The sequence below is a fragment of the Cydia amplana genome, chromosome 19 (assembly GCF_948474715.1).
Source record: "Cydia amplana chromosome 19, ilCydAmpl1.1, whole genome shotgun sequence".
Taxonomy (NCBI): Eukaryota; Metazoa; Arthropoda; class Insecta; order Lepidoptera; family Tortricidae; genus Cydia; species Cydia amplana.
Window position 1 is genome coordinate 9,651,231 of NC_086087.1, and position 12,719 is coordinate 9,663,949.

The following is a 12,719-nucleotide window of genomic DNA, read 5'->3' on the forward strand; positions in this document are numbered from 1 at the left end:
AAACCTCGATTTTTGAGATTTTTACGCAGGATTTACCGCCTTGTCCTTATCGCACTAGTTTTAGGAGCCGCTTCCGTCAGTGAGACGGGTATATTTCCTTAAAATATTTAAATCTCAGCTCCTGTTTCGTCTTAATGACACATGAATGACACAGGTGGCGACAAAGCAACTGCTGCACCGGCTGCTAGACGCGCTGCCCGCGGAGGCGCCGTGGGCCGAGAGCGACCTGTGCCAGGAGTGCGGCACCAAGTTCACGCTCACCATGAGGAAACACCACTGGTAACTTCACTTCACGGATATTACCCAATGATTTATAACTCAAGATAGGTTATAGGCGTTCCAAAATTGAAGCGCTTAACTTGTGACAAATTGGACAAGTTTCCTTTAGACGCGGCTGGACAAGCGAGAAATGTGCACGTGCTAACGAGCTCCCGCACACCGAAAGAGAAAGAGACGACCTTATGTTTAGCAACGAGTGTGACAAAGATGGATGTAATGAGAAAACTAATCAAAAATAACAGATTTCTTCGTGGGCACAGAAATAAATATGGAAGTATTTTTTGTGCTCCTCAAGCATGAGTATAACCTATCTATGGTTATATAATATCATTGATATTACCAACCTTATCGTTAGCCAAAATATGGGGAACAGTTATGTGTTCTGCCCCACAGTTGTGTTGCGCGAAACACTGAACAATGGGGTTGGCCGGTCGAAGTATTCAGCAGATGGCGCCATCATAGCTTGCCCTGTCAATCCCTAGAATTGTGTCAAATTTTTGTTTTTTAATTCCCTGGATGCCAGCCAATTAAGCCAAATCTCATAGAAAAAGGGGCAAGCAAAGGGCACCAATGGCACCATCTATGCAAACCTTTGACAGTTGAATTTGAATGGGTTTCCAATTGCTGACACGGCTGTTATGCGTGATGCTGATGAGGCAGTTGTAGTCCACGAGAGTGTAGTATCCCAAGGTCCCAACGTTAGGTTACATAGAGCTTTATGCATAGCGTTTGCTACGTAATCTTTTAAGCGCTTGGTGTTACTATTGTCGTATCGTAATGTTGGTGTCATTCACTTTTCTACTACACCTATAAATTCAACCTAGGGACTGCAGACTTATCTATAACGGGTTATTGGATTGTGGGAAGCCTGAATGAAAATGCAATGCTAATTTTATGATGTAATGCTAATTTTTTATTCCAGTCGTCATTGCGGCCGAATGCTGTGCAACAAATGTTCGAACCAAGACGTCCCCATACTGAAGTTCGGTATGAACAAACCGCAGCGAGTGTGCGAGATATGCTTTAAAGTGCTCCAAGTGGGCGCCAGTTAGTGCCGCTGTGTTGGCAACACCGGCGACGATATTGATCGTTAGACGTCAAGCGTAAGATTGGATTTCCACTACCCACACAGTCAAATGCCCTTTCTTAAACCTTATTGCAACGAGATAAGGTCCTACATGGAACTTATACAGATATAAGTGCAATGGCAACTAGGTGGTGCGAAGTATAAGAACGCCTACGTGATGTGCCCGCTTATATGCTTCATAATGAGGAGTCTAGTCTAGGTACTGGCGTTGTTTGGAGCGTTTATAAGGGAGCTGTTGTATGAATTATCCCTGATGGCCGATGAAAAATATGCGTGTAGTTTCCGATTTAAAATTAGAAAGTTCTAAATGCAGCAGATTTTCATGGGTTGATTTAATGAAATTCAATAAGAGCAAACTTTCCATTTAACCTTAATAAGGTTTCAGTACTATGGGGTCAATATTATATAAACTATAACCTCTTTATCTACAATCAGACAGTGTCTACCTTTTTACAACTGTTCGGATGGGGTATAAGTACTGAAAAGCAGCAAAGCAATACCATGTTTTGTGTAAAATAATGATTACTTTTGAAACACTGACACAAAATGATATAGAAAGTGGTGAATGTAGGAATGCCAGTATGTTTTATCGATCTCTGTGCATATTAAGAAGTATAATTTCTGTTGAGTTGGTACTGCATTGGTACATTATGTGATGTAAGTTTGCATCAAATGATTGTGTGGTCAAGAAATACCGTAATTTTCTTTTGTATTAAATCTTTAGGATTTTTATCAATGATACTCTCAAACTGTCAAGTTGTGTGGAATAGATTAAAAAAATAAAATTAGTGCCTCAATGTTGGCAAAATTATGTTCCAGTTAGATGGAACATAATTTCACTATGCCAAAGTCTGATAGAGCGTGCTTTTATTTTCATTTAGATTTTAAGTTCAAAAATACATATATAGGAATCAAAATTGTAACTTTGTATTTATGATAAGGTGGCAAAAAATGAGATAGAACGCTCCAAAATTAACTTAACGAAATAGGCTGGTGTCCTCCTGGTCCATGCAATATTAAATGCTGGCAAAGCATTAATACCCTTGTACTTCATATCGTCAGGTAACAAGCAAAACTGACTAATAACTAAAAATATTTAAACAAAAATCAACCTTATGTTAGTACTAATATGGTTCACTATGGCTATGAAATGAACTTATCGTGGTAATTAGTGAGTTTTACTTGTAACCTGACGATATGTAATAAGGTAAATGGAGCTCCCTTTAGCGTGTACACAAAGTCAATATACAGATTGTAAGGAACTTGTGTAGAAGTTATGCATGGATTAGTTTCACTTCTCGCCACCCTTATCCTTATGTTGCGCCGTTAAAAACATTATTATTGTATACAAAGTCAATTTTTGATACATATTTTATTTACATTATTAGTAATAAGTTTTTGACACAATGGATTTTATTATTTCTAGACATTATTTATATTGTTGTGTCCATTATTGAGTGCTCTTATAATTTCTTTATATTTTAATGTCACTGATTAATTGTCTACGCATTCCAAATTTTGCATTTTGTGCAAGTTAAACTTGTATTTTTGGCATTTGCTATATTCTTATGAACACTTACTAGGCTAAGGAGAGGATGTTTTGTCAGAGGCTGTACTTTGCAAATACGTATATCTATGAATATGAACATACATTTATTTGGCGTCGTTATGCTTCAGAATAGCTGTTATTCTACAAATTAGGCTATAACAGCTTCTGTGAAGCTCAAAAATCGGCGCGTATATAGATAATTAGATTTATTCATCTCTGCTATTGAATGAGTGCCATTCGTCTTGAATAACTTGCTTTGTTTAATTTTTATAGAGCTTCTTATATTTTATCGAATAAATTATTGTTTTCGTCCAAACTATTATTGCTGTAATAATAAAATTTTATATGCCTTAAATTGCCTTTCATTTATTAGTCAGTAAAACACAAAATATTTAACTGTGATTATTTATTTACAAATAAACAACATTAACTGTCAATTCTTCCACATTGAACAAGTTAAAATAATTTACTAAGATACTAACATTCTGCACCAGCGAGATACCAAGGTATTGACAGATTCCTTGAAAATAAAATCTAATTTGTTTTGCGATAGGGCAGAACTTATTTCTAGATGTTTACTTTAGCCTCTTGAAGAGGTCCTTGGTGACACAGTGGTCGAGGACATGGAGGTAGTCAATGAGCTCCTCCTCGCATGTCTCGGTGGTCTTGGAGCGAGAGTTGACGCGGTCTGAGCATTCCTGGTACTTGCCCCAGAGGTTTTGTGCGTCAGGCTTTTCGGAACAGGTCTCCTGGAAAAGTCAATATTTGCTTTAGGATCACTCATTACAAATTTTCAGTTTGTCTTGTTTTTATACTTGCAGGTAAAATACAAAAAAACATTTAAGTACCAAACATTATTTAAATTGTGACAGAAAAATGGCCTGAGGAAAGGCTAAAACAGTGGCTTTCGCTACTTTAGCTTCATATATGCAAGGATCATCAATTCATAACTGCCAAAGATCAATTCTTATACTCCCAGTCAAAAGTTTAACCTCTAAAGTCTATTTTTTTATTCGGTAGACTAAAATGACATTTCATAGTATGAAATGACATTTTATGTTCATACTATGAAATGTCATTTCAGTCTACCGAATAAAAAAATAGACTTTAGTGTCCGCAGTCAGCGCCAGAGTTGCATTAACACTTTCGCAACCGAGCAAAAAACGGTGCACTACCCCAGAAACCGGTTGTCTATATCTGCGTACAAAACAACCCGCTGGGCGGGTTGTCCGGCATCTGAGCAAACATTACGAGTGCCTACCAGGCGGGTTCTCGGTAGTCAAAGTGTTAAATTTGTTTTGTTATACATATTTGAATTTAACCTTTTCAACGCCAAGAGCCACTAAAGTGGTTGAGTGCTGTCGTGCCCATGACGCCAACAGCCACTAAAAGGGGTATGACGGACGCTGTCAAAGCAATTTTCCTGCTGACAGATAAGGTTTATTTTCGCTCTTCATATTGCAACCATTTGGCGTATAAGCCACATTTTAGCATGGGACGAAAAGCGTTGAAAAGGTTAAGAAGAAAATAAAATTAATTCTATTGTGTAATATTATTGATTCAAATTAGAATGCCAATTTTTCTTGTATGGTGGGCCACTAGACCACAGCTTAACAAAATTCACTCTATTATTTTGGTAGTCTGTGCGGAACGACTACTTTTGTATGATAAATTTGTAATGTCAATATTTGATCCTACTGATCTGTTTTCGAACAGGCACAATTTCTAAATATTTCTATCTTAAGGCCCCAGTACACAATGGGCCATTGCCGGCCACTCCAAGGGACGCAGCTATGCAGTAGAATGATATAGCAATATCACTTGCTCCCTCTAACGCATAATTGCGTCCCTTGGAGTGGCCGGCGATGGCCCATTGTGTACTGGGGCCTTTATAGGCATGATAGGTTAGAATCTCAAGGTCCAGCAGCATTGGAAATAATGATTGATTGTGGAAATGGTATACATATTATACTCCACATTTACTTGAGGTTACGTAGGTACATGCTAGAATCCATTAATATGGCCAGAATAGTATTCTTGAATCTTGCGACTGGCGAATGGAATATTGCATTTTCCTCCCATGTAATAAAATCTACTATGTTGATTCAAGGACTTTTAAAGGGACTCTTATCTGGGCGATGGTCAGGGTTAGGTTAGCACAACAAGGTATATGATACTAAGAAGTATTTATGTTGCTATAAGTTTGAACAGTACCCTCAATTCCTTCTGGGGATCAACCAATTCTTCTTCTCCCTCATCGGCCTTAACCACAGGAATGATCTTCTCAGCCATGCCTAAAAATAAAAAAAACAGACGTGTGAAGCTACACTGAAAACACTAGCCTAGCTGTACACTACACTGTATCACGGTAATTATTGTTATGAGTTAAAAAATACACGTAATTGCGAGAAAATACTAATAAAATTACCTAAATCGATGATGCAACGAATCTGCGAACCGATAGCAATTAGATCAATGTTACTAGAGTAAATATATATAGTATTCGTTTATTTCTTTCTTCAGTATAAAATTTTCTACGACAGTTCGGTTTAGTATGAAAAATAAACAATAGTGTGCGTGAGACCTCAAAGTATTCATTAAATATTTCAGTATTAAATAAACTCGTAAATAACACGTTTTTATTTTATCTTTATATGACATAAATGTTTTGTGCTGGCAAGATCGCGGAATGACAATCAGTGATGACAACCTGACAAAACCAAAGAGAATTCAAACAACGGTCAACATTCAATGATCGACTTTATTCCACTAGTCATAAAGATTCAATTTGGATACAGCATTATTTTCTAATCTGTGGCTTGTTATTAGTCAAATCACTGTTTTTTAAACAAAATCTCAAAATATCTCATTAAATAAATATTAAACTAACGTTATTTCAATAACAAAATAGTATATCAATATAAGAAAACAATTTAATGTTCACAGATTTAATATGACATTTATTTATAACTGTATATACGCACACATACACATAGCTCCAAAGTGGCCGTCACCATGGAGAGAGCTTGCTGTAGAAAATTATTTTTTAATTCGATATTGTTGCATTAGTTCAGTGAATATTGGGTTTTACATACGTTCATCAAAAAAAGCAAGATTGGTTTTCAATAAGGCTAAAATGCGAGTACGTCGCATTGTCCGCTTTGGACAAAAAACGAGAAATAATATATTTTTATAACTTATTGTTTTTTCAACATTTCAGGTTTGTTTATTACAATAATTAACATTTTACCTTAATTATTGCTACCTGTTTCAGGTCCTGCCAGCTTCAGTCAGTTATTGAATGGAACTTTTGTGTATACTGAAGTAATTGTTGTGAAATGTTGAGGTTATGTTACATTAAACATAATTGTTATTTTATCTTTTAGGATGAATGGAGGAATGGAGCATAAAACTCCAGGACACAATGCTGCGCTCCATAAAGCACCTAAAAATTATAAGTTGCTCATGGACCCATTCCTTATGAAAGGAGCAACAAAATTGTACAGATATGATGGAACTGTTCCTGGGGACACCACATATCCGCCTGTGCAGTGTCGAGATCCTCGCTCTCAACTTTCCAGGATATGGAACAGATTAGAACCAGCTGATTTACCAGTCCCTAGGTATACACATCTTTTCTCATTTATACAACATCGGGGTAACCAGTAATATTCTGGTGTACCAACTAGACACCACCAAAAGGAATCCTTTATAAATAAGCAGTAATCATTATTATTATCTTCCACTTATATTCTTTTATATGTGCAATAATATTTTCAATTTTATTAGAAACTTGAAAATTGGTATTCTGATTAGTACCCAACCTTGCTGGCTATTCGTTGCTAAAACACTTACCAATTGATTGATAATGCATGTTTATGGTTTGTTTAATATGTAATGTTATACATTATGTGCAAAACATTAACTAATAATGCATTTCTTTGTGAAAAAATAGTGATTTTGGTGGCTTTTTCTCCTTTGTTTTTATTATAGTTTCAGTGACAGTGCTACCAACCTAACCAATATTTTGACACTTGTCTGTGGCGGGAATTTTTAAACGTGTGTGTAAAATGTTATAGTAGAACCTCATACAAGTTATTTGGAATATGGGTTTTGTAACTACCTATAGCTTAATTAATAAAAAAAAAATATTTGAAACTAAAGTCTATTTTTTTATTCGGTAGACTGAAATGACAGTTAATAGTATGAAATGACATTTCATGTTCATACAATTAACTGTCATTTCAGTCTACGGAATAAAAAAATAGACTTGACATATTTTATTGTTTGTTGTAGTATCAGTTAAAAATTTACTTAAGCTTGATTGGTAGAATGGTAGAGAGTGCCTTTTGGCATTAAGTCTGCCTTTTGCTTGATACATTTTTCTTTTGTGATTAAAAAAATAAATAAAAACTGATGAATTAAATTTATACTTGTGTAGTGTTGTCATACTTACAACACTTTTCAGTGCAAATGGTTAAACTTTATTTTACTTTGTTGCAGATTTAAGATAGACAAAAATTATGTTGGAATACCTCCCCAACTTGAAGTTACTCTAGCCAACTTAAATGACAATATTGACAAAGCGTTTCTCTCAGACATGATGCACAAAGTTGGGGCTTATGAGGAATTAACTATATTTTACCACCCTGTCACCAACAGGCATCTAGGATTTGGTAGAATTGTCTTCCAAGATGTTAAATATTCTAAGATATGCATTGAGAAGTATAATGGAAAATCTGTTATGGGTCAGGTACTGTATTTTACTGTATACATTTGTTTGATAAAAATGTTAAAAAAATGGAAAAAGTTAGGTAATTTTAAATAACACTGCATGTTTGCAGAAAGCATTCAACTTATTTTTTTGTCCGTGACTTATACCTTAACTAAATATTTTTTTTGCTCTCTGCATGATAATAAAACTAGAGTGGGTCACTTTCTGCATCTACAGTCACATACTGCTGAGCACAAGATCCAATCTTTGCATGCAAATTTTTATTATTAGTTTCTATATGTCAAAAGGTGGCAGATTTTGGAACTAGACCAGAGAGAATAACCCACCCCCTCTCCTCACATAAAAGGAATGGTGGTTAATGGACCACCACCTTGAAAAAAGAAATGTATAGATACATACAATCTGATTATGGCTATGAAAGCCGATGGCAGATGAAAGGAATATAAAAAAAAAATTGTTTCTATATTGTGAAAGTTTCGTTTTATCATGTTTAATTTTACATGAAACTTGTCACCTGCAGGTGTTGGAGGTATTCCATGATCCGTTTGGCAAGCGATGTCAGGAGATGTTTGAAGACAAGACAATGGAGAAGAAGCCTCAGCCAGTAGTGCCGGCGCAGCCTCCGCTCGAGGACGCGAGGATAGCAAAGGTTGATCCCGCTCTAAGTAAGCGGTTAGAAGATACCAAGCTTACTGACAAGGTAATGCAATAAAACAACAAAACAAAAAAACAAAACACGACAACAACATGACAAAGGGTAATCACGGTTCTTATCCCGGTCGATATAAGTCTAGTAAAACTGTTAAGGTCATGCAAACATTTAGTCTATGGTCATATTCTTTAGAGTGAATTTGCTTTCAAAGGAGCAAGGGCAACTCTCAAAATCACACGGCCGAAAATTGTCCTATTCATATGGAAGGAAGTAATTTTTACTAATTTTGCGACAATAACTTCAAATTGCTTTTTGAAAAATTATAAAGTTAAAAGGTGGATTAAAGTAAAACTCGAGTGTGTGGTTCCTTCCCGTATATAGTAATTTTAAGGCCCCTTTACTTTCTCTCTCTCGTCTTATATGCAAAAAGCGCCCTCTACAATTAGCTTTCACCAATTGTCTCTACTTGAAAGTGGCATATTTTATCACCGTTAAGTTAATTTTGTAATGCAAATTAGGGAATTTCGTTATTAATATGAACACACGAAAATTTTTGACCAAAACTTCCAGGTTGACCACATGAAAGACCCATTTCCACGGAAAGAGACGGAGCATAGCGACAGCAACCAGCGGTGGTCTGACGATGAGAGGCACGAGCATCGGCACCGACACCGCAGCAGGGGCGAGCGAGACAGAGATAGAGACCGCGATCGGGACCGAGACAGAGATAGAGACAGGTATGTCAATATTCATACACTGTGTGCAGTGTGTTATCTTATTGGCTACGAGCGAAGTGCTAGTGGTTGAGCTATAATTGATAATTGTACTAGACGGGCTTGAGTTTTAAATCGCGCACCAAAGGAGCGTAAACAGCAAATTACTATGCCATTCACTGTGAGATCCATTCGAGGCATTTTTTTTTTTTTTCATTTTTCTATCTATATAGGGTCATTCCACAACCTTTGACTGACACCTAAGTCATTAATAAAAATGCGAAGTTGCCCACTACTTGCCTTATTGTTTGTGGAATATCCCTATAAATAGCGTTATTTACCACGGTGTTTACGATGATTTTGACGGAAATGGTAAGCTTCTAAAAAAAAGTTGATAGTTAATGGAATAATGAATGTTATAAAATTATAATATTTTTGATAAAGTTAGTCAAGCAGATCTTGTCAGTAAAAAAAGGCGGCAAATTTGAAAAATGTATGCGCGAAGGGGTATCGTCCCATAGAAAATTTGAATTTCGCGCCTTTTTCTACTGACAAGATTTGCTTGACTAGCTATATGTAAATTATTTTCTTTTCCGCAAGCCGACGATGCAGGAGGAAATGTAGAAGAAGGTATAATTTTATGATTCCTTTGCGTTATTGATTTTGCCTGTAACGCGTGAAAAATATTGTAGGTAGTATGTGATGTGCAAAGTATTTCATTTTCTTGATTATATTTGCTTCAGTTGGTGAATTAGTTGCCTCTAAATTAGGTGGAATAAAGCGCTGCCTTAAATACAGCAGAAAGGTCATATTGGTTGCGTTTATGTCAGAAAAAAGACAATATAAATAATTTGTCTCTGATATCAGTTGACAGAGACACAAATCCTCAACTTACATCATAAGAGTCATAAACCAAACCAAATTGCTTAAGTAGATGTCCTGCATGTACCTCTGAATAGCTTGCCGTTTACTCAAATAAATCAAAAAAGTTATTAATGGTCGAAATATTCGCTGCATACGGGCGAGTCTCGCTAGCTGAGTTGGTAGAGCGAAGTCTCGCCCAAGGCATAGAGAAAAAAATACATAGATTGCTCACTCCATACATCAGTTTTGGTACCAAAAAGACAAGACTTTTCGGTCGGTGCTACATCTATTGTCAAGTAGCAGTACTGATAGTTCCGCTACTCGATGTAGACACTGAAATTAATAGTCTTTTTGGTACCAAAACTGATGTATGGAGTGAGCACTCTTGTCTTACTATATTTCTCTATGCCCAAGGCGATCTAGTTTACGTGAATTGTAATGAAAGTGTATTTATGAACAGACACCGGGACCGATACTCTCGCAGCACGAGTGAGGCCACGGATAGTCCGTATGCGGCCTCGAGCCATGCCGCTACTGATGTCAGTTTCACGCCCGCGCCGCAGGCGTACGACCCTTACTACCAGCAGAGGTAAAGATTTAATATCAACGATGGAGTTTTAACTGGACAAGTACTTTCTTTTCGGTTCTCTGCGCTTTTAAACGGTGCTTAAAACAAATAAACCGATGATCGAAACGCCTGAGAGACTTCTAAATGCATCTCTCCGACCAGTGGTTTTTTTTTTCGGTCAACTATTTTCTCGTGCAGGAATCATATTTATGAAACTGTACATGTGGATCCCGTGTGTGGGATGTCCTGTCAATAGATGAAAACTTTCATCACAAACTATATAAAAGAAAAAACTTAGTCAAACAACTTTGTCATCAGAAAAGACGAAAAATTTAAATTTTCTACGCGACGATAACTCTTCGCGCCTGCATTTTTAGGGTTCCGTAGCCAAATGGCAAAAAACGGAACCCTTATAGATTCGTCATGTCTGTCTGTCCGTCTGTCTGTCCGTCCGTATGTCACAGCCACTTTTCTCCGAAACTATAAGAACTATACTGTTGAAACTTGGTAAGTAGATGTATTCTGTGAACCGCATTAAGATTTTCACACAAAAATAGAAAAAAAACAATTAATTTTTGGGGTTCCCCATACTTTGAACTGAAACTCAAAAATTTTTTTTTTCATCAAACCCATACGTGTGGGGTATCTATGGATAGGTCTTCAAAAATGATATTGAGGTTCCTAATATCATTTTTTTCTAAACTGAATAGTTTGCGCGAGAGACACTTCCAAAGTGGTAAAATGTGTCCCCCCCCCCCCCTAACTTCTAAAATAAGAGAATGATAAAACTAAAAAAAATATATGATGTACATTACCATGTAAACTTCCACCGAAAATTGGTTTGAACGAGATCTAGCAAGTAGTTTTTTTTTAATACGTCATAAATCGCCTAAATACGGAACCCTTCATGGGCGAGTCCGACTCGCACTTGGCCGCTTTTTTTATTAATTTTCCGCAGTTTTCTACTGACAGAATTGGCTTGATAGACTGACATCTGGATATCCGTTTTTTTTACATCCAAAAAACTTAAAAGGCGTACAGCGAGGTGTAACGTAAACAGTATAAACGAGTGAGTTAGTTTGATGTAATGTGTGTTTGCAGTTACGGGTACGGGTACGGCGCGGGCGCCACGCCCGGCGGCTCGGGCATGTGGTGGGGCGACTGGCGGCACCCGCACGCGCACCCGCTCCCACACGTGAGTTACACACACTGACGAGTCAATACATGACAAACTTACATAGGTCCAAATTGGGTGATCGGTCTGTTCCGTATCGCCCGAGTCCTCTGACTGTCTGTTTTGAACTGATTTTGTCTCGTCTGTATTTAAAATGTCAGTCGTTCCAAATATATAAGCGCCACTTGCACCATTTCACTAACCCGGGGTTAACCGGTGAAATCAGGAGTTACGATGGTTACCAGTACAATTTGACATTAGGTTAACGGTTTAACCGCTTAACCCTGGGTTAGTGGGATGGTGCAAGTGGGCCTAAGTCAGTTAGACAGTCAGCCGGTTGATGTCAGGGCACAGCACAGAAGCTAGAAACCCCAACATGACCTTTTTTTATACAAATTTAAACAGATACAGTACAATTTAAAAATATGCTTTAGTTTATTTTTCATTCTTCCCTCTTTATTGGTGAAAATCTGAAATACTCAATTATATTTTTTCGGTCACACACACTTTCCCTATTCCAATGACGAAGGTGAAAAAGTGCTTAAAACTTAAAACTTAAAACTTCTGTGTTCATCCCCATTGTACTACTTATTAACACAAAGATCAAGGCAAAAACAACACGTACAAGTCTAGATTAGAATGTTTCCACATTCGTTACGGAATGACGTGGTGGCGGAATGATTCGCTGTCCGGATAATTGAATAATTCACCGAGTCCACTTTAAGAATTCCGCGCGTTGATCTTTGTTAATGGTACAAAATGTCACTGTTACAGGACTCGCAAGGAAAGGTAAGAACAGGGATAGAGACGCTATACATTTTAAACTGATTTTTCTGTCTTATTAGATTACTTTGAAGATGATTTTTATAAACTGACAATGTTGACACAGATTGTCAATTAATCTCATTATTCATTTTTCATCATCGGAATATTTTTGTATTTTATAAATCATTGGTTTGTATTGACTTTTATCATCAACCTATACTAATACTTTTGTGCTTAAATGATTTTAGCCCATAATAAACCCATGTCATTTTTTACAGTGTGATTTTTTTACTAATAATTCTCATCAACCTCATCCTCCATCATTGCATAAAA

General features: G+C 36.7%; 3 protein-coding genes across 3 annotated transcripts in view; 2 read left to right on the top strand and 1 right to left on the bottom strand.

Moving 5' to 3' along the window:
* LOC134656981 (rabankyrin-5) overlaps positions 1–1,437 on the top strand; it is a 97,759-nt gene extending 96,322 nt beyond the window's left edge. The window contains exons 20-21 of the mRNA XM_063512546.1: positions 155–279; positions 1,202–1,437. Coding sequence (XP_063368616.1) covers positions 155–279; positions 1,202–1,331 — 255 coding nt within the window. The 3' untranslated portion in view covers positions 1,332–1,437. The remainder of the gene's footprint in view (positions 1–154; positions 280–1,201) is intronic.
* Positions 1,438–3,306: 1,869 nt separating this feature from the next.
* LOC134656976 (cytochrome b-c1 complex subunit 6, mitochondrial) lies at positions 3,307–5,320 on the bottom strand. The gene is made up of 2 exons (XM_063512540.1): positions 5,130–5,320; positions 3,307–3,664 (listed from the first exon to the last, which is right to left on the bottom strand). The coding sequence occupies exons 1-2, from the start codon at positions 5,205–5,207 to the stop codon at positions 3,491–3,493; spliced, it is 252 nt and encodes an 83-aa protein (XP_063368610.1). The 5' UTR covers positions 5,208–5,320; the 3' UTR covers positions 3,307–3,490.
* A 555-nt stretch (positions 5,321–5,875) lies between these two features.
* LOC134657156 (histone-lysine N-methyltransferase SETD1-like) overlaps positions 5,876–12,719 on the top strand; it is a 33,779-nt gene continuing 26,935 nt past the window's right edge. Inside the window, exons 1-8 of the mRNA XM_063512707.1 lie at positions 5,876–6,135; positions 6,302–6,538; positions 7,419–7,668; positions 8,171–8,350; positions 8,873–9,039; positions 9,616–9,645; positions 10,340–10,468; positions 11,549–11,642. Of these exons, the coding sequence (XP_063368777.1) occupies positions 6,303–6,538; positions 7,419–7,668; positions 8,171–8,350; positions 8,873–9,039; positions 9,616–9,645; positions 10,340–10,468; positions 11,549–11,642 (1,086 nt within the window). The 5' untranslated portion in view covers positions 5,876–6,135; position 6,302. The remainder of the gene's footprint in view (positions 6,136–6,301; positions 6,539–7,418; positions 7,669–8,170; positions 8,351–8,872; positions 9,040–9,615; positions 9,646–10,339; positions 10,469–11,548; positions 11,643–12,719) is intronic.

Bases quoted from the DNA above. Each gene is read 5' to 3' on its own strand.
- LOC134656976 (XM_063512540.1), bottom strand. From the start codon at position 5,207: ATGGCTGAGAAGATCATTCCTGTGGTTAAGGCCGATGAGGGAGAAGAA. The intron at 3,665-5,129 runs GTACTGTTCAAA...TGACTTTTCCAG, and splicing joins ATCCCCAGAAGGAATTGAGG to GAGACCTGTTCCGAAAAGCC.